General features: G+C 38.0%; 1 protein-coding gene across 1 annotated transcript in view; it reads left to right on the top strand.

Moving 5' to 3' along the window:
- TNPO1 (Transportin-1) overlaps positions 1–26,898 on the top strand; it is a gene marked incomplete at its 5' end in the record, with an annotated part of 49,151 nt that overhangs the window by 6,407 nt on the left and 15,846 nt on the right. Inside the window, 6 exons of the mRNA XM_035731826.2 lie at positions 471–816; positions 2,021–2,116; positions 3,905–3,980; positions 12,082–12,256; positions 13,805–14,093; positions 15,768–21,427. Coding sequence (XP_035589792.1) covers positions 471–816; positions 2,021–2,116; positions 3,905–3,980; positions 12,082–12,256; positions 13,805–13,912 — 801 coding nt within the window. The 3' untranslated portion in view covers positions 13,913–14,093; positions 15,768–21,427. The remainder of the gene's footprint in view (positions 1–470; positions 817–2,020; positions 2,117–3,904; positions 3,981–12,081; positions 12,257–13,804; positions 14,094–15,767; positions 21,428–26,898) is intronic.

Here is a 26,898-nt window from a genome sequence, read left to right as displayed (position 1 = left end):
AACTGATTTCAGTTATAAGCGTAGACGCAGCAAAATGCAGTCAGTTAACTTCCGTATTTTTTGTACACTTAGCCATTCTTGTACAGCGTTAGCTAGTGTAAAAGATTTAGAAATGCTTACCCGTATTAAAGTAACATAGTCCATCTCTGTGAATTATTGATTAATTCAAATATAACTTTTAACTTGACGGTTTCTGAAATGGTTATTAAAGATCTTGATGTTCCTTAGTATCATAATTTTTCCAGTCAATAATTTCGTTGTGGAATTACTCAATAATAGTTGAAACAGCAACCCGTATTTATAAATCCCTTGTTTCCTTTTGAATCCACGTTGACTTTACTCGCGCAAATAGTTACCCGAATAATTCTTTGATTTGTTATAAGAGTTGGGATACAAATACTGTTAGATGTTCAGTGAACATCTTAATGTAATTGTTTCGTTGAATATTTCTAAATGTTCATTTTTGACAGCTACATGCTCAACAACCAGATGTATATGAACCACCAGACAAAGACTTTATGGTGATTTCTCTGGATCTCCTAAGTGGGCTTATGGAAGGTCTTGGGTCTCAGATGGAACATTTAGTATCAAGTAGCCCCCTGGTAAAGTTACTATGTGAAGCAGCTCAAGACGCTCAACCAGACGTCCGCCAGAGTAGTTTTGCTCTCTTGGGTGATTTAACAAAAGCATGCTTTGCGCACATCCAACCTCAGATTGGTCAGTTTATGACAATTTTGGCTAATAATCTCAGTTCGGAGCATATATCTGTTAGTAACAATGCTATTTGGGCAATCGGAGAAATTTGTATTCAATTGGGTGAGTGATTTTTAGTTATTCAATTCACATGTATTTAGCGTTTTGAATATTATTTGTGATCAAAATTTAGATAATTGGGGTTATGGTATTTACGATTTTTATATATTTTTTTATAACTTGTGACCGCCGATTAGAGAGCAGTAACTTATCGATCGGACCAATGACGCGTGAACCCGTTTGAGCAGCCTATAGTTCTGATTGGTCCTGCTTTCCGCCTAGCCCAGCCAATTAAGTCCAAAACACCAGTCCAAGCCTCTGCGATATGAATCATTATATTTCAAACATACTGAGTTTATATACCAATCAAACAGACCACAACGTACCAATAAAATATGAAACAACATTTGTAGAAAAGTTAACCAGATGTGGCTGTGAATGAGGGAGGTAGTAATTAATATACTGGGTATAACTCAAGAATGTTAAAACGTATCATAATAGTTTATGGGTGAAAATAAAGCTTATAATAAGAGGAATATGAATATGCATAGTTTAGTTACTTAATAATTATACAATAGAAATATACGTTTAGTATTGGTCCGTAAATGGAACCCAAAAGTTACCATTCATTATTCTTGTCAGGACATAACAGATTCATAATGTAATGTTACAGATAAAAGTGAACCAGTTGGGTTTTTTGTAAATTTTCGTTGATTTGGATTCTTGATATTTAGATTGCACGTGCTTACTCATCAAATACCAATACGTGTAATAGTAGTATGGAGAATGTAATAGAGCCGAACACAAATATAACTAACATAAATTCCAATTATTGTTCCCAACCATGCGAACTTACTGTGTAGCAACCAAGTTCGATGACTACGAATTAAATTAGCTCTAAACCAGCATTCAACTGCGAGCTCCCTAAATTTGTAAATCTTAGATTTCAGTAGTCCACCCACATCTTTAAGTATTAAACTTGATACCACTTCTTATTTTTGGTCTTTTATCTGACTCGTCCCCACGGAAAATGGCATTATTTCCGTTTCATTTTCTAGTTTAACTTACTCTTACTATGCTATATCAACTTAAACCATTCACACTTGTCCCAGATTTCGTCGTCCCTACAATCGACTGGCTGAATGTATTCCGTTTTTTATTGTCAAATTTTATGTTGCTAATAAGAAAGCATCAGCATGACAATCTAAGCGAAAATTTTTACTGCTAATGCTTGATATGAGATATAATTGCGTTTTTTGTTTCTCAGGTGAAGGGATGGCACCGTTTGCTTCTTTGTTCATTCATCCCTTGATAGAAATTATCAATCGTCAAAGCACACCTAAGACACTCCACGAAAATACTGGTATGTAAACTTTTTGTCGCATAATCACAAATTTTCGTACCAATGTGTTTTTCATGATATTGATTTCCAGGAAAGTTTACTGTTGTGAGGAAAATTCCTAGATTTAATTCTTACGCCCATATAGGTCTAAATTTCATTGCGCTGTATAAGCATTTACTACTGAGTTTATATGAATTGTTTGTCCTCTTTTTTTCCGCAAATGCTCATTGACACCACGATCAGATAAAAACATAACTGTCAAATAGAATAATGTAATTAGATTAGCAGCATTTTGAATTTGTAGTTTTGGAGGTGACATAACGGTTACACTTCACAACAACACAAAGGGGTAACCTTAACTTTTATATTTAGGTCACTAAAATCCCATTCATCTTGTAGTTATAGTGTCTCATTGGCTTTGTGAAGCGGAGTGATTTCGACCGCTAAACGTTTATGTCAGGATCAGGGTATTTTTGTTTATCTCACTTTAATAGACCAAATGATCGAATAATTTTAGTGTTTTGTTTTCAGCCTAATCGTACAACAAATGATTACTTTCCTAGTGGTGGTAATCAGAATTGGCACACACTTTATGTACAGCTCTCATTCTTTATTGTTAATTGTAACATAACTTTTTACTAACCTAAATAATCTGTAGTTTTCTATATGATTTCTGATTGACATCTTTCTTGACTTAACAATAGTAGTGTTCAGTATTTACAAAGTTTGGATGTTGTTTACATCACTGGTTGACCTTGGTTAGACAACCTCTAAAAAATAGGAAGAACTGGACAACTGCTTCGTCCTAGTGTATGACAGTGATGCTTATTCAAGGCCCAAATGCCCTGGTATGGCCGAGAGTGGGGTGGGTTCGCCCTCCCTCTCGAAATGCTCTCACACGGCCACGCGTATACAGCCTCTGCCAAGGAAGTCCTACTCATTGTCTTCTCGTGGCGGGGGTGTTGTTTACGAAAATGAGAGGACGAAAAGCGAATGTCCGGCGCTCTAACCGGATCCCAAACCAATGGTGCACATGGGCTCCAGTATCCTGCGGGAACAAATGGCGTATGAACCAATCGCTGGTCACCGGCTACCATGGGTATGCATCTCCTCACGATGTCCCACTGCCTTGTGGGTCAGACCTTTAGGTCAAAGGCTCGGGGAGTGGCCCCCTAAGAAAACCACCTGCTTCGGTCTGGGCACCCGGGCAGTATCACAGTCCACACACACAAATATGGTGTGGCGCATATATATTTGGTGCCCTCTTGTACCGATATTTATGTGTTGAAATAATAATAATATTCAAGGCCCTCTGGTACCAAATTTAGGATCTTCAGGACCCGCAACCAGCCCTTAACCTTCTAGCCTCCGTTAGTTTAGAATGTTGTACGACCATCGTTCGATCCCATGGATGCCCATTTTTGGGACGTAATTACCAGAACTTAAGTAAAAAATCGTGACTAATAGTCTAATAATGTCAATAGTAAGCGATTTGCCCACTGATAGATTTGGTTGGTGGCTATAAGATATATAATTGAGGTCAAAAGTTCAAACCATCGGATGCAAACCTAGTAATCTAAACGTGAAGAGCTCGCCGTAAGCCTCCAGTGTCTGGGGTCCTATCCAGAGTGGGTTGTGCACGCTGACTATTGAGAAGCTCCATACAAAAACAAAACTGTCCAGTATTTTCAGGTTTTACGTAGTTATCTAAATAAGATAGATCTGAAATGTCAAATACAAAATGCAGCTAATTTCACAAACACTTTATATAGATGCAAATAAACTTTGTTCTATTTACTTCACATACAGCGATAACAATTGGACGTCTTGGTTTTGTTTGTCCTGGTGAATTGGCTCCTCATCTAAGCACTTTCATTCGTCAGTGGTAAGTTGTAAAACGAATGTATGATTCCCCGATTTAGTTACCACTTATGAATTTACTTAAGGCTGTTAGCCCCTACCTCGTGCAGCATAGGCCGCCCACCATAACTCTCCAACCAACTCTGTCCTGGGCTACCCTATCCATTTGTTTCCAACTGCCACTCCACTCTCTTGATGCTTACCCCTGATTCCCAGCGCAATGTGTCCTTTGGTCTTCCTCTCTTCATTACACTCAGGATTCCACGTCAGGGTTTGCCTCGTTATGCGGTCTGATGATTCCTGTAATTTCGTGTCCGAGCCACCTCTTGCGTTTCTTCATCCGGATGCTGGTTTGCTCTCTCCCACAGTGATCTGTTGTTGATGGTATCCGGCCAACGGATCTGGAGTGTCTCGCGTGGACAAATGCTTGTACTTTTTTGATGATGGTTGTGGTGGTTCTCTCAGTTTCGGCTATGTACAATAGGACTGTCTTGACGTTTGTATTGAGGATTTCGACTTTGATGTTAGTTGACATTTGTTTTGAGTTCCATATGTTCCTCAACTGTAGGAATGCTGTCCTGAGGTTAGTTTATTGAGGAGCTCTTCAAAGTGTTGCACCCGCCTGTTCCACTGTCCTTGAATCTCTGAATGGTATTCCTTCTTTGTTCTTGACTGGTTTACTATATTCCCCCTCCAGCTTCTTCCTTGTTTTATATAGTTGTCTCATATCTTCTTCCAGCTTTTCCTGCTGTCATTGCTAGGTCTTTCGCTTATTAGCTGTGATGGCCCTCTTCACTATTGTGTTTGCCTCAGTGTTCGACCTGTGCTTTAGCTCTCTCTGCCCTTGTTAGGTTGTTGTTGTTGCCTAACCCCCTTTTTTATCCGGACTTGGGGACCACCGGCAGTAACCATAGAAGAGCTCTAGACGGAGTTAGGTACCGCATCCAAAAAGTCACAATAATTGTGAGGGTAGGTCATTTGGTTCTTTGTGGTCTTTGCGTTTTCGTATATCGTACAAAACGTATTAGAATGTCAACGTTTTCATATGGCCCGATTGTGCTGTTCCAGTACTTTTGCACTCGAATATGTCTTTGTTTTATCTTTGAGGGTTATTGTATTTTGAACTTTGGTTAGCGTAGTAAGTAACTAGCATGTTTTGGTGACTGAGTGTCAATATGAGGATCTTTTAAACTTAAGTTAATAAATTTTGTGTTATGTGGCTACATTCACATGGTCTATCTAATAAACACACAGATCTGAATTTGTTAGCTTCGTGATATGATGTAAATCCCTGAAGGTCCCCATAAGAATGATTTTTTATTGATTATTTTACTATTGTCGATTGTGGAGATTAATGACAGGTGCGTTAATGATTTAGCACCAAGATCTTGGTGAAACTCAAAGCTCATGAAATGTTAAGGTCTGTTTATATAAGTAATACACTTGGGAAAACATCCCAAGTAGACGAATAATATTCATTTGTATAATAAATAGGTTGATCCACTCGATAACTTATCTAAGATAAAATAGCTGGGTGCTAAATCGATCTAATCTTATTATGATTGCAGTGATTCAATGTATTTGGCTTGATGAGTTGGATTCAACTACGTGTTACGTTCCCCACTGTCTGATACTCCTAATTTGCTTATTTTACTCGACTTGTTCCAAAATAAAAAAGGATGAAATTAGAGCAAAATTTTCCGAATAACCGGAACTCCAAAAAATACATCATTAGTTTAGTAGTTTATCTAGAACTTCCAGAAAAGGCCTGTAGTTTACTTCCGACTCATTTATCAGAATTGATTAAAAGCGGCTCTGTTAGAATTTTTCGATGTGAACTTGCAGTTTGTATGCAACTGTCAAGATTTTATCTTGTTAGCACTGGTCACTGAGTTCACAGTTGATGTGATTTAAAGACGTAGTTTAGCTCCCTCGTTTATTGAGTTCGAGGAACCCGACTGTCGGTATTCCAATCCAACCGACAATTGTTGAGCATAACATTTTAAAGTTCCAATACCCCTTCGCGTCTTTTCTTGTATGAGTTATATGGTATGTACGATTTTCTGAATGTAGTCGATAACCTATCAATCCATGTTTGAAGATGTCATAAGTCTATAGAGTTAAAAAATATATCGACTTTATTTCATGCTCTAAATATTGTGTACTTCTTGTTAATTTTTTCTACAATTGTTTTATCCCACTTACTAAGGCTGGCGTGATACTGTCATCTTCATCCTTGTAAAGAAGACATTAATTCCTTAGGAATCTTCCGTATATTTATCCTTAGATTTCATACTTATTCTCTTCCTTTTTGCTTGGCATTTCAAATAACTCATTTAAACATGAAGCCAACCCTGAATTTGTCAGTTCTTCAGTGTCCATCTCATCTGATTTTAAGGCGTTTATTGGCATTCTTATCCTGATACATTTTTTGTGGTCTGTTTGTAGCTGGTTATAAATTTTTGAAATAATACCAAGTTGTTTCTGTTATGACCTTGGATGTCTGACTTTTCGATCACACGACTTATCTACCAATCCGAATACGACTTATACGAATCTTCACACTAGGCCAACCAATGACGTTCAACCGGTGTGGGCAGTTTAGCGTCCTTATTGGTCCTATGTCCTACGAGCCCTTCCACTTGAGTCCAGAACACAATACCAGCTTCCGAATCAGAGCAGATCGTTTATTTCAGGCATACTTGGTTTATATATCAATCATACAGACCGCAACGTACCATAAAATAGGAAATAATATTTGTACACAAATAAGCCAAAAAGTGGCTGTGAATGAAGGAGGCAGTAGTTAATAAACTGAACATAACTTAAGGACCGTAAATCGTACAATAATAAATTATAGGTCAAAATAAAGCTTATCATAAAAGGAATATAAATATCCATAGTGTAATTGTTGCGTAGTTATACAATAAGAATATTTATAGAATATTAGTCCATGAATAGTCCTTGGAATTTACCTGTAGTTTAATCTTCACCGGATATAACACCTCCCCTTTTTTTTGAAGCATTAGAGATAATAATGATCCTTAGGATTTATTTTTATCCGATTGGGTTTTCGTCTGATGCGCTGCGACCTCCTTGGGAGTGTTTCACACGTCTCGTTATTATTCGGATAATTTTTAATTTCATTATTCAACTCAGTTAATATATCTATTGGTATATTCGACTTTGTAGCATTTCCTGTCTCTCGTTCTTGTCTGGTTGGCTGTATGTGGTTTGCATGTCTCACCCATATCTTTTTTCCAACTTTTACTTCGTAGATAACTTTCCCTTTTTTTCGTATTATTATGCCAAACTTCCAAGTTGGCTTTACTCCCGTGAAATCTCTTGTTATTACCGCTTGTCCCACCTTAAACCTTCTGGGCAATGCACCGTGCCGCTTGTTGAATTGCTGTTCCATTCGTTTGTTCTTTCGGAGGTTGGCTCTAAGCTTTGGTTTCATTTGCTCCATAGGTATTCTAATCTTTCTCCCAAAAATTGCTTCTGCTGGGCTTTCTTGATTATTTGTTGTTGGGTTTGGTGTTGCTCGGTATGTCTGTAGAAATCTTTGAATCATCTCGTCTATTTCACCTTCTCCCTCAGCTTTAAGTAGTGCTCTTTTAAATGTATCTACGAACCTCTCAACTAGACCGTTTGACTGTGGATGATATGGGGGTGTCTTTATATGTCTAACAGCGTTGGCGGCGCAGAACTTCGAGAATTCGGCGGAGGTGAACTGTGGTCCATTATCGGATACTAATACATCTGGATACCCAAAACAGCTAAATACTTGTCTCAGTTTTTCAATAGTAGCTTTTGTAGAAAGAGACTTTACGTAGTGGATTTCTGGCCATTTTGAGAAAGCATCAACCATCACTAAGTACTGTTTTCCGTTTATGGGACCGGCGAAATCTACGTGTACTCTTGACCATGGATTTGTTGGTGTCCCCCAACTCTGCATTTCTGTCTTACGAGGGGCTTTGGTAGCTTTTGCACACGCAGAACATGTCTCAACATACTCTTTGATCTGAGCGTCAATATTCGGCCAATATACATATCCACGTGCAAGTGCCTTCATCCTTGCTACTCCTGGGTGTGCGGCATGCAATTGTGACATCACCTTACGGCGTAAATTTATGGGTACGATTACTCGACTCCCAAACATCAAGCATCCATCCACAAGTGATAGGGAATTCCGACGGTGGGAATACTGTTCAATATTTTTGTCGTGTATATGGGCAGGCCAACCATGTTCGAGGTATCTAATAATTTGCTTCAATTCATCATCTTCTTGAGTATAACGTTTAATGTCTTCACAGGATAACGGTGTTGCTTTTATGGCAACTTGTAGTATATGGTGAACATCATTCTCCAACGATATCGTTGCAATAATAGAATCTTCACTTTTCTGCTTCTGATTAGCAATTAATCTAGATAAAGCATCGGCTTGTCCAAACTTTTCAGTTGATTTATATAGGATTTGGAAATCATAAGCAAGCAACGTAATAGCCCAGCGTTGTAACCGATTCGCTGTATAAGCAGGAATACCTGACTTTGATCCAAATATAGATAAAAGCGGCTTGTGGTCTGTTAAAAGCGTAAATCGACGACCATAAATCATTTTATGAAATTTCTTTACTGCAAAAACTAAAGCTAATCCTTCCTTCTCAATCTGACTATATTTTCGTTCGGCTGAGTTAAGAGTTCGGGATGCATGAGCAATTGGCTTTTCTTTACCATCAGGAAAACGATGACTGATAACGGCTCCAATTCCATAGTTTGAAGCATCGGCGGCTACAATTATTTCAAGCTTTGGATTATAATGAGTCAGCAATAGTTTAGAAGATAAAATCCTTTTTATTTCATCGAAAGAATCTTGGCATTCTTTCGTCCAGTGCCATGTTGTATTAGCCATCAAGAGCTGATTTAATGGTTGTCGCAATTTATACATCTGGGGTACGAACATACTATAATAACTAATCATCCCCAAGAATGAACGAAGGGTTGTAACCTCAGTCGGTTTGGGCATATTTTTGATAGCATTTATATTGTCTGGATCCGGTCGACGACCATCTTTATCAAATATATATCCCAGGTATTTAACAGACTCGAGCAGAAATTCACACTTTTCTTTTTGTAACTGAAACCCAGCTTGTGATATTTTAGTGAGCACCACATCTAACCGACGCACTAATTCCTGCGCGGAAGAGCCAACAACTATAATATCATCCAAGTAAACTGCTACACCTTCGACGTTAGACAAAATGGTATCCATTATCTGCTGGAAAATTGCTGGAGCTGGTTTAACACCAAACGGTAATCGGTTAAAACGATAAAGTCCACGGTGGGTATTAATGGTTAATAACTCCTTTGAATCTTCGTCAACTTCCACCTGTAAGTAAGCTTCAGACAAATCAAGTTTAGAAAAATAACGTCCACCGTTTAGTTTAATAAATAAATCCTCTGGCAAAGGTAATGGATATGAATGATTTTGTAAAGCGTCATTTAATCCTGTTGAAAAGTCTGCACAAAGGCGAATAGCTCCGCTCGCTTTCTGAACTACTACAATTGGTGCTGCCCATGCCGAATAATTAACAGGTTGTATAACACCGCGTTTCTCTAGTCGGTCTAATTCTTTGTCGACTTTGTCAATAGCTGCATATGGAACTTGACGCTTTGGACGGAAAACAGGTTTTACATCCTGTCGTAGGTATAATTTTGCCTTCTCAATTGTGCAGCATCCCAATTTATTCTGGAACAAGTTTTTATGTTTCTGCAAAAGATCTTCTATCGTTACGACTTTCTTGGTTACATGAACTGCGGGTGGATCTCTAGGATTATTTGCGCCTTTCATTGTGCATATTTCATTTAATGGTACATCCCATAAATTTAGTTTATCTATCCAGTCTATACCAATAAGGTCTAACTCATGTCTGTTCGTTAAGTAGCAATTTCCTGTAAAGTAATTACCTCGGAATTTAACAGAGCATTTTATCATTCCCACAAGTTTCAATATATCTCCGGACGCATTCCGTGCAGTGTGCTCTGTTGGTAATACTTTCGGACACCCAATTAAATACCAAGTTCGTCTCGAGATTAGTGTGATATCTGACGCTGTGTCCAATTGCAATCGAATATAAACACCATTAACAATTAATTCCACATATCTTCTTTTATTCGCTACGCTTAGAGCCCGTGTAGAATATACGCTGTTTATATACTTATTTTCGTACTGGTGCGGACGTCTGGTTCGTTTTGGTCTTAAACTTTCTCTAGTTCGGCAGACTAATTCTTTGTGGCCAACTTTATTGCATATAGTGCATCTATGATTTCTAAACCGGCAAAATCTTGAGAAATGCCATGCACCACAATACCAACATTTAGTTGCAGGTTTAGGAGCTTTTGAGTGATATTTATGACTTTTGGTACTATTTTGTCTTTGACCTGTCTTGACAGCATGAACAGAATTTGAGGGCACAACACTTTTGGTTTCCAGCATAGCTGTATCTTGTTTTAGGTTTATTAATCGTTGACATTCAGTGGTGATAGTTTGTAACGTCATTTCATCATCATGTTCCATACGGGATAACAACTTCATGCGAAAGTCAGCATCAACAGGAGAGTTCAGACCAGAAATGAATAATAAGCATTTAAATTGATCACTGGTTAATACATTTAATTTAAATCGTTCTGCTTGTAAATTTACTCTTCCGGCGTACGTATTATAATCTTCATCAGCCTCTTTAGTCAGCTGTAGACAGTTATACCGGATACGGAATAAAGACGCCTGTTCACAAAACATTTTATTTAGGATGTTAACAGTTTCATCGAAATTAACTTCTCGTGGATGTTTAGGCAGAATATGGTTTTTATACTTTTGATACTCATTAGGACCAAGTTTCTGTAATAGCAGCCGGACTTTCTTTGCATCATCTATAGCAGCAAATTCAACTCGGAAAATATCTTCAATTCTGCCAAACCATGCTTCAAAAGTGTGACCATTGTCTGCATCAAATATAAATTCTGAAACTGGATTAAGGTATGACTCGATACTTCTATGTTCTGGAATCTCTTGTTGGATAGATAGTTTCCCCAAAAGTGTTTCCAAGAGTTTCTGTTGAGAAGCTAACATTTGCTGCTGCTGTTGTTGTTGAAGTTGTTGATATTGTTGTTGCTGTTGTTGTAATAATAACTGTAACTGTTCTAAGGAAATCGACATTTTTTTTACTGCCAATAATAATACTAACTCCAAAAGAAACACCGGCAATTATAATAGCTAATTTATTTCCAAAATCTGAGTCACCACTTGTCGTATAATTATTTTGTTTTTGCCAAAATCCCCGTCGCCAATTGTTATGACCTTGGATGTCTGACTTTTCGATCACACGACTTATCTACCAATCCGAATACGACTTATACGAATCTTCACACTAGGCCAACCAATGACGTTCAACCGGTGTGGGCAGTTTAGCGTCCTTATTGGTCCTATGTCCTACGAGCCCTTCCACTTGAGTCCAGAACACAATACCAGCTTCCGAATCAGAGCAGATCGTTTATTTCAGGCATACTTGGTTTATATATCAATCATACAGACCGCAACGTACCATAAAATAGGAAATAATATTTGTACACAAATAAGCCAAAAAGTGGCTGTGAATGAAGGAGGCAGTAGTTAATAAACTGAACATAACTTAAGGACCGTAAATCGTACAATAATAAATTATAGGTCAAAATAAAGCTTATCATAAAAGGAATATAAATATCCATAGTGTAATTGTTGCGTAGTTATACAATAAGAATATTTATAGAATATTAGTCCATGAATAGTCCTTGGAATTTACCTGTAGTTTAATCTTCACCGGATATAACAGTTTCATTCCATAGATAATTTTTAGGTTTGTATATTTAAATTAAGGCGGGTTAACTACAGATGTTCCTCGAGTGTTTAATATTTTCCTGAATTATTTAAAACCCTCACGTAAAATAACAGTGTAGGCTTGCACTTGGTTTAGTTTTACAGTTACTAGCCATCAGGATAATTTGGCTGTTATGCGCGTATTTATATTTCATGTTCAATGTTCTTACTTATTTTAGTTACATGCTCAGTCGATTTTCTGTTTGCTCTTCAGGTGTCTGTTTTTGCGCAATATAAGGGACAATGAAGAAAAAGACAGTGCATTTCGTGGTATTTGTAATTTGATTACGCTCAATCCTGCCGGTGTCTTGCATGATTTCCTTTTCTTTTGTGACGCTGTAGCTTCTTGGAATAATCCTAAAGACGATTTAAAAGAGAGATTTAATGCTGTAAGTGTATCCTTCCGCTACTTGATATGTAACGCATCGTCAGGAAATTCATCTGTTACTACATGGTTTATTTTTTAAAAAAAACTAATTTTTAGGTTTACTCGCTTTACACTTATGTGTGTTTGCTATTCTACCACACAGAGGTGGTCAGAATTACTAATCAAAAAGCTAATATTAACTTCAAAGATGTTTAAAATTTATATTGCTTCTAAATTGATATCTAAATAAGTGGTCTGACAAAAACTTACTGACTTTCAGTCAATATAGTTGTAAACCTAGCGAAATAAAGTTTGTTTAAAGCATTTCACATATTCCAGTTTACTTAACATTATGCTAAATGTAGGGCTGAATGATCAAACTGGTCGAAACCATGTTAGGTGTTAACTTTCTAGCTGAATTCCATAAATTACACAGGCTGAATGCAGTTAAACCTAAGCTTAAATCTAAATTGATTGGTCATTCTGTATTTAACTTTTGAGTTTTTCAACTTGGTTAGTATCAATGAATTAAGTGTTTGTGATTCAAATGAACTCGTCATTTTGACATGTAATAAATGCTTAACTTGATGAAGACCTAAAACGTTCATTATTTATGACTGAGTTATTTACGGTGATCTCAGGTGGTGGTAGGAGTATAAAAAAAGTTTTTATTACTGGACTATCTTGAAAAGATGTCTCTTGAGGAACCTGGGAAGAAAATTAGTCTACTCGTAATAGTCTTAGTGACCTGGAAGAGTTGCCTCAGAGCCCAACAGTCAGTGTTTTGGGGTTGGTCAAATCGAGGTTTTTGTGGGTAGTTTACAAGAAATTAATTCCGTGCTTCGAAAGTTTTGTAGTAAACGAGGACTGAGATGGTGAATGTCTCCTTAAAATATGAGAACCATACGTTAAATACTTTATTTGTAAAACTTCCATCAATTGTCCTTCACATTCTGTATGATTCTTCGACTTCAAAATCCCTCTCTATTTCCCTTTCTGCTTTCTTCAACTCTATCTTAGCCTTCTGCTTCCAGTTTTTCCACTTCCGATTATGTCGACAGACGTAAGTAGCATACACCAAAGTCTTACTAACGGCAATGGAAGTCTGTGGAACAAGGTGAGGTGTATATTTCTAGGACCAACCTCCAAACGCTTTCCTCCGTCTCGAGAAGACAGCCTCACTACAGGTGTTAATCTTCTGTGGAAGACACCTTCCATCATACATCTGTTTTACCAACATTACGACTCTGCCACTAGATTATAAGTTGCCGCTTTTATTCGTATCTCTCTCCAGCCAACTTGCCTTATATGTTAGGACATTATGGAACAAGTATCCTAGTCAATATATTTCGGTTGGGTCATCGCGACATACAAGACCGACCGCTACCATAAGGTAGCAGCTAAAGTCGGGACAATGAATTATCAAAAACGTTGATCATTTCATTAATCCCTACACGGTTGTTTTCATCACTATCATGTGGAAACATTCGTTTAATTTCATTGAATCGCTTACATTTGTGTGATGACTGGAAAATGTTCTTGTGTTTTGTTATCTTTATTCAACTATCAGATTTTACATGGATTCAAAGTCCAGGTTGGAGAAGATGATTGGAGTAAATTCTGGAGTCAGTGTCCTCCAATGCTTCGTGAACGGTTATCTCTTCAGTACAATCTTTGAGATTTTTTGATTTTTGAGTAATGCATGGTTTGGTCCTAATTTTTGTTCGCGCCTACCCACTTTTACGTCGATTCAATGTTTTTACAATTGGCCTTCGCGATTTTTCCTCGAGTATGGTTAACTATCTTACATCTGGCATCCAGTGTTTTGATCAACCAAGTTAACTGATTCATGTAATGCGGTAAGAAATGTCACTTATCGAAAATATTAAGTACCCATCTCATCGATGCTGAATTCGTCAGTGTTAGCGTGTTGTGAAGTGTACCATCTTGTGTTACTGAGAAACAGGTTTTTTAAAAATATTACACATTTTTTCATAGTACTGGTGGCTTCCTGTTATATATATCTTAAAGACTACATTGAATTGTTAAAATATTACGAAAAAATTTAATCCAACTTGTAGTATCTGGTTATTGTACTCGTGCACCTTATTCCTCACTAGATAGAGAAACAGTGTCTACTCGAGTTACCCAACTTACATATCCGTTCGGGATAAAAGAGTAAACGATGTATCCATGTAATTTATTTGAATTTCATATTACAGAACGTTAATTCATCTGTGGCATCACATATGTGTAAGTGATATGACTACAGTCAGTCTGCTTCTCCGTTAAATTGCCGGGAATGTTAGTCGAAATGTTTTAAGATGTGAATGCATGATAGCATTGTGCTCCCGTACAAATTACAGTGTTTTCGTAACACAACTATTGTCTTATCCATAAGTTCTATGCTGCTAAGTTTGCAATTTTGATGTTTAGAAAATATGCGATCGACAATGCAACATGATCACATAATACTTGATAAAGTAAGTATAGGAACTCTGTAACTAAAGGGAAAACGATATGTTTGCAGAAGTAACGTGTTACTTTCATCCGATCAATTACAGATGACTGATTGACGATGGTTGGTTTCAGACACCTTTAGCGTAACTTGGTAAACATGTGTTACACCTCATACAATTATTGATACAACGTGTAATAATTAACCTTAGTATTCCGCTCTCATCCGTTTAGACGTAAGTGACATAAAATTTATCTCCTAAAACCACCTATATGTCCCATGACATGTAATTATTATATGTAATTATGTTTATTACAGATGTGTATTTTACTAAAAGGCAAACCTCATTTTTCAACCAGTTGTTTTGCCTTTAATACCAGTTCATTTGTTAGCTCCTGCCAGTTTGGTCTTTGAATTATTTGTCTGTCACTAACATTGTAAAATATCCATCACCATTTTATAGATGTAACTAAACTAGAAGTTCTAAGCAATTTCCCAACATGATTCAAAGTACTAGAGAAGTATATTGCCCTTCTAGTGGTACAAACCAGTGCAAATAAATTAATCATCACATGTTATTTACTATCTCATCTTTCAGTATTGTTATGACTTTAGGTTGCTGTCGACTTTTACCCTGTGCTAATTGTTGTGTCCTTGACTGGAAAATTAGAGAGCAGCGTACTTATCGACCGACTACAGTGACACGTAAACACGAACGAACGGCCTACAGTTCTGATTGGTCCTGCTTCCCTGTCCAGCCCAGCCAGTTGAGTCCAGAACACAAGCCACAGCCTCTGAGATATGAATCATTATATTTCAAACATACTCTATTTATATACTAACCAAGCATACCACATCGTACCATAGAATAGAAAACAACATTTTGTACAATATTCAACAAGTGAACAGATATCGACCAATAGGAAATGTCCATTTAAAGTCCAAGGACACCATTGGACTTAACATGATAATTATTGGTCTATTCCTCCGCATCCACAACAAGTATATTTATTGTTTCTCGATTGTTTAGTTATGATTCCCCATTTCATTATCGTAATATCCACTTATTTTTTAGATGAAATTAAAAGAACGAATATCGCTTTAATAATTCTCCAGTCTGTATGTTTCACCGTTGGTTCAATCACTGCCGTATATAACGCCATCCGTTGGAAATATCGCTGTCAGTTCTCCGTTTTCCTTATTTTTCACTTGCACATGTTTTTCTGAGTTTTTTTTTATAGATATTTGACATGTTTTTTTGGTATGTCAAAGAGTGTTTGAACACAACATGTTTTATCTTTTATTTTAAGGTATTTCTATAGTTTTCTCTACTGAACTAGCCTTTTAATTTCAAATAGTTCCATGTCTACTTATCTTCTACTTTTTTGTCTTGTGATTCTTTTTTTACTTCTGAGAGTACTAGTTTGGGTGTTCATATAGGGCTAAGACTCGGGGATAATTAGGTTTAGTTGGGATAGGGGATTAAGGGTTATATTAGTCAAGTAGATTAACAATTAAGACTTTCCTTTGGGTATTAATAAAAAATTTATGGGAATCAGGGATTAGGGCACATTCATTCTCCCAACCGGCATCTGGTTCGGAGTTATCATCTCTACTAAATATAAATAGTAGAATTAAGGGAAAAACATTTACACATCTTATACTGTTGTACTTCTTTCAATTTTTGTATTCAACTAAGTGTTGTGTTGTACTTTATTCTTTTGTACATGTCGATACCATTTACTCTGTGATCTTCATTGTCGTATACCGCTTATAATAACAGTATTGTACATTTTAAATTTTTCCACGTTTTTATGATATCGGTTCATCTAAGATTGTGTCAAAAACTAAGTGTTTCATCAATCAAATATCGTGAGTCACGTATCTTTTAATTTTTCAAACGGTTTTAAATTTTGTGTTGTTTATATGTTAAAGTGATTATTCAATCTAGATAGGGATGAAATAAACAGATGAGTTTTTTTAGTAGTTATTTTTTATCTATTCATGTTACTATCTCGGGTTTTTATGGACGTTTCATACAGGGTGAGAAATTTACGTATGCTATTTCAAAACTAATAAATCCAGAGTTTTTTGTAAGAATCGTTAAGAAATAAAAATAGATCCTTGGTTAAGACTCAAAGATAACTTTCTATAGTTTCGCATGGTTGAACCAACACGGAATTAAGTATAAAAGTAGAGATATTTGTCAATTATGAAATTGTTGGGTTTTTTTAGTATACTATGTAAGGTTCTCTCCACGCTATCTAATGCGTTTTCACAGTACAAAAACCTTATATACAGTAATGGGTTTCCGTCAGCTAATTATTGAAAAATGACATTTCTCAATTTCGTCGATGAACAATCGGTTCTTACAGAATCAAGTTTGCTGATATAGGAGATGGATCTATAGAAAGATCTGTAGTCACTACTAACATGTCCGGTAGACAAACCTATTTAGTCCCAATACCCTTACCTCTCCTGCAGCATGGGAGGCGACCATGCCTATCCAACCAACTCTGTCCTGGGCTACCCTATCCATTTGTTTCCAACTGCCACTCCACTCTCTTGATGCTTACCCCTGATTTCCAGCGCAATGTGTCCTTTGGTCTTCCTCTCTTCATTACACTCAGGATTCCACGTCAGGGTTTGCCTCGTTATGCGGTCTGATGATTCCTGTAATTTCGTGTCCGAGCCACCTCTTGCGTTTCTTCATCCGGATGCTGGTTTGCTCTCTCCCACAGTGATCTGTTGTTGATGGTATCCGGCCAACGGATCTGGAGTGTCTCGCGTGGACAAATGCTTGTACTTTTTTGATGATGGTTGTGGTGGTTCTCTCAGTTTCGGCTATGTACAATAGGACTGTCTTGACGTTTGTATTGAGGATTTCGACTTTGATGTTAGTTGACATTTGTTTTGAGTTCCATATGTTCCTCAACTGTAGGAATGCTGTCCTGAGGTTAGTTTATTGAGGAGCTCTTCAAAGTGTTGCACCCGCCTGTTCCACTGTCCTTGAATCTCTGAATGGTATTCCTTCTTTGTTCTTGACTGGTTTACTATATTCCCCCTCCAGCTTCTTCCTTGTTTTATATAGTTGTCTCATATCTTCTTCCAGCTTTTCCTGCTGTCATTGCTAGGTCTTTCGCTTATTAGCTGTGATGGCCCTCTTCACTATTGTGTTTGCCTCAGTGTTCGACCTGTGCTTTAGCTCGCTCTGCCCTTGTTAGGTTGTTGTTGTTGCCTAACCCCCTTTTTTATCCGGACTTGGGGACCACCGGCAGTAACCATAGAAGAGCTCTAGACGGAGTTAGGTACCGCATCCAAAAAGTCACAATAATTGTGAGGGTAGGTCATTTGGTTCTTTGTGGTCTTTGCGTTTTCGTATATCGTACAAAACGTATTAGAATGTCAACGTTTTCATATGGCCCGATTGTGCTGTTCCAGTACTTTTGCACTCGAATATGTCTTTGTTTTATCTTTGAGGGTTATTGTATTTTGAACTTTGGTTAGCGTAGTAAGTAACTAGCATGTTTTGGTGACTGAGTGTCAATATGAGGATCTTTTAAACTTAAGTTAATAAATTTTGTGTTATGTGGCTACATTCACATGGTCTATCTAATAAACACACAGATCTGAATTTGTTAGCTTCGTGATATGATGTAAATCCCTGAAGGTCCCCATAAGAATGATTTTTTATTGATTATTTTACTATTGTCGATTGTGGAGATTAATGACAGGTGCGTTAATGATTTAGCACCAAGATCTTGGTGAAACTCAAAGCTCATGAAATGTTAAGGTCTGTTTATATAAGTAATACACTTGGGAAAACATCCCAAGTAGACGAATAATATTCATTTGTATAATAAATAGGTTGATCCACTCGATAACTTATCTAAGATAAAATAGCTGGGTGCTAAATCGATCTAATCTTATTATGATTGCAGTGATTCAATGTATTTGGCTTGATGAGTTGGATTCAACTACGTGTTACGTTCCCCACTGTCTGATACTCCTAATTTGCTTATTTTACTCGACTTGTTCCAAAATAAAAAAGGATGAAATTAGAGCAAAATTTTCCGAATAACCGGAACTCCAAAAAATACATCATTAGTTTAGTAGTTTATCTAGAACTTCCAGAAAAGGCCTGTAGTTTACTTCCGACTCATTTATCAGAATTGATTAAAAGCGGCTCTGTTAGAATTTTTCGATGTGAACTTGCAGTTTGTATGCAACTGTCAAGATTTTATCTTGTTAGCACTGGTCACTGAGTTCACAGTTGATGTGATTTAAAGACGTAGTTTAGCTCCCTCGTTTATTGAGTTCGAGGAACCCGACTGTCGGTATTCCAATCCAACCGACAATTGTTGAGCATAACATTTTAAAGTTCCAATACCCCTTCGCGTCTTTTCTTGTATGAGTTATATGGTATGTACGATTTTCTGAATGTAGTCGATAACCTTTCAATTCATGTTTCTGAGGATATCAGTAATGATTTGTGTAATCCGACTGTTCCACTCGTGTAGTTTTCGCTATGAAAATGCATTTACCAAACTTGCACGACGTGCACATAATGGGAAACGCAATCTATTGTCATTTTTATGTGGGAAATTTGATGTTCAACAGTGGTTCTGTTGGTTGTTTTACTGACAGAATGACTAGGAAGATGCTTCCAGATAAGCACACATTAGCTGTCAAGTCTTTCTAAAGGAATAAGCGTCATCAGGATTTCAACTTTAAATGTGAACAAATTCATTAAGATGTTTTTAAAATGGGATCATGACTTGGCATTTTTACCTTCAAGTAATAGGATAGAGAGAGGATTTCGGAAGTGTGTAGACAAGCCGCATCCTAATGGTTACTTATGCTTCAGCTGAAGAAAGAAACCTGATACCAGGAGATTCACTGAAGCTGGCTATGTGTCCGTGTGTGTTTCGACATGTTTGATCTTATGAAGGGACGCTCAGCAGAAGCACAAATTAATGAGCACCGTCGAAATCGGAAGAATCGCTTCATTCTAAGGTTTACACGCTGGAAGCTTTGGAGCAGAACGATACTTAAACCATTCCGAGTGGTGTGACGAAGTTCTTGACAGAATTGGACGCGTGCTACACAAATTTTCGTAGCCTACTAACTAAAATATGGGAGCTTAAGTGCGTGGTGAACTCAAGTAGTCCTAAGTCCAGTGCCAATTCAGAAACATGGGTAACGTCAGAACTGTGTTCGATCACGTGTGAAAGCCTTACAGAATGTGACTTTAATGCACCTTCCGTAAGTTGGAGAAAACTAGAAGTAGATATCAGAAGCATCGGTGATTTACAAATAGTGACATACTTGCTTACTTACGCCTCGTAGTTCTCATGAAGGGGCATAGGCCTCAATACTTTCCAGTTTTTTCAAGCTGTTATTCATCTTATTAATGTCTGCTTCTATTTCCTGACGTAATGTGTTCTTTGGCCTTCCACTTTTACGTTTCCTTTCAGGATTCCAAGTTAGGGCTTGCCTCGTGATGCAGTTTCATGATTCGCGTAATGTATTCCTATCCAATTCCATCGTCTTTTCCTAATTTCGTTTTCAGCTGGAAGCTGGTTTGTTCTTTCCCACAGAAGGCTGTTGCTGATGGTATCCGGCCAATGAATGTTGAGTATACTGCGTAAACAACTATTTGTAAATACTTGTACCTTCTTGATGATGGTTGTTGTAGTTCTCCAAGTTTCAGCTCCGCACAGTAGAACTGCCTTGATGTTCGTATTGAAGATTCTCACTTTGATATTGGTTGAAAGTTGTTTTGAGTTCCATATGTTCTTCACTTGTAAGAATGAGGCCCTTGCTTTGCCAATCCTCACCCTCACGTCTGCATCTGAACCTCCTTGTTCATCGATGATGCTTCCCAGGTATGTGAAGGATGCTACATCTTCCAGAGTTTCGCCGTCAAATGTGATTGGGTTGGTGTTCTCCGTGTTATATTTGAGGACCTTGGTTGTCCCCTTGTGTATGTTGAGGCCTACTGATGCAGAGACTGCTCCTACACTGGCTGTTTTTATCTGAGTTTGTTCATGTGTATGCGATAATAAATCCCGAAACTTAATAGTTCTGTAAGTTTTCGACATTTGATGCTGACCATAATAGTTTTAATCGACTCACCTCACTGAAAGCGCTCGATCACGCATCTGCACCAGATCACAAATGGTTACGCTATGCTCAACTCCTCGTACAACCGCTAGCCGGATCAGACCCGTCACTGCTCGATAGATCGTTGGCTTATCAAATACATCTTCGAACCTCTTTGGTTCTGACTTTTGATTTCACTTTTGACAATTTTCGATTCCTGGAGATTTTACTGGCTAAAGTGTTGTCGAGCTCCAAATACCTGTAGCATCTTCAGTGGTAAACCCGGCATGATTTGCCACATCCATTTATGAACTGTGAACCTGTTTGTATTTGGAACTTTATATATCGTTTCTTTAGTTTGATTTTTATATATTGTGATTTTTTCATATTTTAGGTGTTTTTCTTCTCCTGGTTCATTCCTGTACTTCATATTCACTATGACGGAACGGACACCTAATGTAGTTAATTTAAAGATATAACTCCACCTTCATTTCAAATAATGCCGTTTTAGCCAGACAATATCAAAGCCTGGTTCTGCTACGCAGAGGCTGACTTCTACAAGCACAGCGTAAACGACACACGTGCACAATTCCTCTCAGTAGTCAAGGCACTACAGCACGTATTTAACAGGTACGTCGCACCTAGTATGATTCCTAGTGAAGATTTGGGACCTTACAAATCTCTTAAACGCAGAGACCGAACCGATCGACAAAGGTTAGATCAACTCCTTAATAGTATCATCCTGAAACATGGTTCTGGGACAGACATGTTGCTAAGAATGATTGAGGTTATCGGACAAGGAACTTACGATGATGGCATATTTAGATACATTTTCATGTCCAAGCTTTCGCAACAGCCTCAGGCAGTACTTGTTTCGTTCCAAAACAACGCTGTAGACGAGCTGGCTGCATACGCCGACCTCATTTTGAAGATCACCGAATCTTCTAATGCGGAGGTTTTTCACTGAAGTAAAATCTCAATCGACACGTAATGATATTCGTGACAATGTCATAGTCCGGCACGTTACTTTCGTATTCGTCAGGACCGTGGATGATCATAAACTTATCGAAGGAGTACTTCAGAAAACGATCTGCATCTAGATCATGAGCGACATATAACCCTGATTGGTGCTGATATCCTATGTAGTAAGGAAAATCTTCTCGAAATTACAGAAAACCATGCAATTTTTCTAACCCCAAGCCGACCGACACGGAAAACGTTTCGGAAAAATTCCCAGCCGGCACGCGTTAAGGACAACCGCAGCCAACGAACACAGTCATTTGTTATGTGTCAATAATGTGATAATGAAAGTTCGCTACCTCATCAACGCTGGCTTAGACGTTAGCGTTTTTTCAGAAAATCCTAACGCCGGACTGCACGAACCGATTATAAGCAGCAAACGGAAAACCTATCGCCACATGTGGTAAACGGTACATCTATCTTAACGTGAGTTTATGCAAACCACTTCACTGGATTTTCGTTGTTGCAGATGATTCTATGTCAATCATCGGTATAGACCTGCTACAATATCATAGATTACTCATCGGCATGCGCAAACAGAGGTTACTAGACGGAAACCCTAATTTATCTGTTCGAGTAACTTCTTTTTCCGGTCTTAGATTATCTCCCGTCACAGTTAGGCGCACGACAGATCCATTCTACCAACAATTACTCGATAAGTGCTCTGAAATATATCAAACGCAACCTAAATTGCCGTGCGTACCCAGCGCTGTTACACATTATATCATCACTACAGAACCATCTGTATTATCAAAAGCGCGCCTACTGGCTCCCAAAAAGCTGAGGTTGGCTAAAAACGAATTCGATAACATGATGGACCTAGAAGTCGTTCGGCCACCAAACAGCCTATCGTCATCTCCCTTGCGCATGGGCGACGGCTACTGGCGTCGAGCTGGTGACTATCGGCGACTGGATGCGAAAACCATTCCCAATCGTTACCTGTTGCTCGACGTTCGCGATTTGACAGTTACCTTGAAAAGTACAGCTGCTTTTTTCGAAAATCGACTTGGTTAAAGCATACAAACGAATTCCACATGGTTGCTGACGACATTTGTAACACTCTTATCATCACACATCTCGGCCTATATGAGTTTTGTGCATGCCTAAAAAAAGGTTCTCAAAACTTCTAAATGTTCGTAGATTACGTTTTTCGAGGTTTCAACTTCGAACATGCATATGCTGATGACTGCATGATTGCACGTCCGGACAATGAATCTCACCTCCAGCATCTGGATCTTGTTTACGAACGACGACGAAAGCATTGCATTACTGTGAACATTCAGAAATGCGAAATCGGAATCGATTCCCTAGATTTCCTCGGACACTACTGATTCTGAAGGCATCCGACCTCTGAGAAACAAAAAGACTGCCATTCTGGATTACCCAGAACCGACGACAATTGTGCAATCATGCATGTTAAACGGTCTTATAAGTTTCTATACACGGTTCATGAAAAACTGCGCGTCCAAACTTTGCGGAATTGCGAAACCCACCAATTTGGACGATACTGCGAGAAAAGCATCCTCTAGAATTTCAAGAATTTATCGCAAAAGCAACAATGCTTGAACATCAGAACACTCAGGTACCCATTATTAACGCAGTAGACGCATCTGAATCAGAAAAAGAAGGAGTATTAAAACTATTATTATTGTTATTCACAAAAACCTTATTGGTACATAAGTGTTGTGAAGACACCATTTCGTGTTTCTTCAAAAATGCAATAATACACAAGTTTCCATAATCTTAGCGCTATATTTGCCATATTTGAAAAAGAGAGTAATACTAATAGAATAATAATAATAAATCAGGTTTTGTGTAATTGAGACGAATATTGAACTGAGTTTAAAGAAGGAAAGGGAAAAAATAAGGGAATAGAAATAAAGGAGGCGTGGAATGCGCAAATAGTTTAGTAGGCGTGTTTACGAACACAGAACATGAATAAACGACTATGTATTTATCGTCAAATAGAAGCGAAAATGAAATGGAAAATAATGATGGAAAAACTGTGTTAACCACCTCTGGCATCTTTGACATTCTATTCGAGACGGTTTCTAGACACCGAATAGTATAGTGCCTTTGGTAAGGAACTCCTAGCCATGTATTGTTCTATACGGTATCTTGATTTGGTGGGACCCTGTGCATATTCAAATGGATACCCTTATCTCCCGACTTGGATAGACAGTTTCGCTTGATTGCCAGAAGCAGTACCCATCAAGGGCATTACTACTGAAACAGTGGCCAACGCCTTCGTCAAGTGGTGGGTAGCAAAATTTGGCTGCCCTTTAACTACCACTACAGACAGTGAACGTCAGTTCGCATCTAGACGTTTCCGTTATCTGACTACACTATTGATAATCACATGATCTACTTAACGACTGCCTACCACACACAAGCAAATGGGTTGGTAGAGCGCTTTTACTGACAGACTAAAGATCCACCCTCGGCCACAAATGTTACACAGTGGATAGACTCTCTTCCACTAGTTATACTCGGTTTTTGCACTGAAAGCTGACACTGGATACACTACAGCTCAAATGTTTTACGGAACGACACTCCGACCTCCAGGAGAATTCATGGATCCATCATCTTCGATGAATATGGATCTAAACTATTACACAAGCAGGCTTGTTGAACTATGGTCTACTTCGTCATTAGTACAGCTCTAATGGTAGACGTAGCCCTGAAACTAGGATGTTTCGTGATGTACCTACCTAATTTATAATATCTTACGTGGAAGTCACATCATTGTCTAAACGTAATTTAACAATCACCAATGTATGCTGAAGAACAGATTTAGATTAGAGGTAGAACAATATATTTAATACGGATAAAAAATAAACAGGAATGACCACATCTACAAGGTTGAGTCATGACATTCAATTAATTTATTTTCGAATGAATTTTACTGCAACCACCATTACTGAATTTCTCTTAGTGCTACATGTTGAATATCTATTTTCCAAGTTTTTCCGTGTTCGGATTTAAGGGTGATGGTAAGGACCCGATGCGCACCAGACCACAAGTGGGTACTCCGTGCCAAGAATATTCTACAACCGTTCGCCAACTCAGATCAAACACTTCTCGTGCTATCGATAGACTCTCAAATATAACTTCGAGAAAGTGGTGTTCGCATCATCGATTTATTCACCTAAGAGAATAACAGATACTTTTAGGGGCCTACTAAAAACAGATGGACACAGGTTGTAGGCCTTCTGTCCTCAAAGCCCGAAAATGAATCGTATACGTTTGAAACAACACATCAGCTGTAGTAGTAGTCACTGCCTGAATCTGGTGATATCTCCTAAGAAAGAAAGTTATCGACAGAATTATTCACTGAAATGTTGTCTCCGACTCAATATCAGACACCTTTATCATGTATTCATTGTGTATTTGTTTGGATCAATTAGTACTTATCAATTTAATACTGAGGCATTTCAAGTTTGTTTTCGCATGTCGCCTAGGCAGGAGCGGATCGCCGGTGTAATATCTTTTGCTTCCCAACTGGCTTCAACTGTTGGACTAAGTGCACCGAAAAATATATCTGACGTCAACATAGAGTTTTTCGAATCGATGCTAGAGAAGATTAGTGACTTCAAAAACGATGGCAAGGGTGTTTCACTATTTTTTTAATGACTTGTAGCTACTTTAGATCATAAACCTCGATGGGGTTTCCTGCTGCAATCATTATCTAGATTGATAGGCAGTTCGCTTGGTTATATATCCATAAGACATTTACGCATATTCGATCCCAATGTTTTATATAGTCTTCTTGAACTAATTGATCTATTGGCACAAAATACTGTTGTTCAGAAAGACTTTAGAATGGCAGAAGAAATCCATAACAAAAGGCTGTAAGTCTAGTTCATCATAAAGACTCACATATACAAATTTAAGGCCATTATCGTGTTGTAAAGATCCAAAGCCTAATCTCCTTGTTTTGGGAGAAAGTTTGTTCGTTCCGGGTAAAATTCGGTGAAACCGCAATAGAAATACTGGGGAAAGCCCAATATTCCCCCAGAATTTTATAACACTTTGGAGTTTTTCCCCATCAAACTTGGGGGATACTTCAACATTTACCCAAAGTTTCCCAAAAATATGGAGATTGGGAAGTTATCAGATGTAACAACCAAACATCCAAGTCTGGTCTGTCCTCAAAAACGTTTTACTGGTATTTAAGACTAGATATCATCAAAAGAAGTTCTGTCTGCTACTCACTCGGTAGAAAATTCAGAGAGAACATGCTAACACACTTCCTTATTTGAGATAGTATGCTTCATTACACGACGTGGAAGTTTACATACTTTAATATCTCTTTACGTGACGAGTTCGGAAGACTAAATCAGTACATAAAATCTGGAAATAATTCAGTCTAATACAGATGAATTTTATCTCGAAATTGTTTCAATCGAATTTTATGTATGGTGTGTCAGGAGATCGTGATAATAAACGTTTTAACCCAGCTTTGCAGTGGTATGTTGCTTTTTTAAAACGATCATGTACAGTCACCTACGTCTTTCTGTCCCCGTAAAACACTACCTGTAAGGTTCTGGTGTGGTAACTTGGACTTATATATATATATATATACATATATATATATATATATATATATATATATATATATACCATGGCTCTCAAATTCCCTGGTACGGCCGAGAGTGAAGATAGTCAGCTCTTTCAAAACGCTCTCATATGGCTGTGTGCATACAACCACTGCCAGGGAAGTCCTACTCACTGCCTTCTCGCGGCGGTGTTTACGGAATTGAGAGGATGAGAAGCGGATGTCCAGCGCTTTAACCGGGTTGGTGGACACGTAGGGTTCACCTAGTGGAGTCGGATAACCCTGATTCCAAACCATTGGTGCACATGAACTTCAGGATCCTGAAGGAACAAATGGCGTGCGAACCAATTATTGGTCACCGACTACCATGTGACTGTATCTTCTGACGTTGCTCCACTGCCTTATGGATTATACCTTTTAAGTCGAAGGTTCCAAGAGTGGTCCCTAAGGAAACCACGTGCTTTAGTTTGGGCACCCGGGCAGTATCCAGCCCTCACAAATCGAATGATTTATGTGGCGCATA

Source organism: Schistosoma haematobium, chromosome ZW, assembly GCF_000699445.3.
Source record: "Schistosoma haematobium chromosome ZW, whole genome shotgun sequence".
Lineage (NCBI taxonomy): Eukaryota > Metazoa > Platyhelminthes > Trematoda > Strigeidida > Schistosomatidae > Schistosoma > Schistosoma haematobium.
This window is presented reverse-complemented; position numbering and strand designations above follow the sequence as displayed.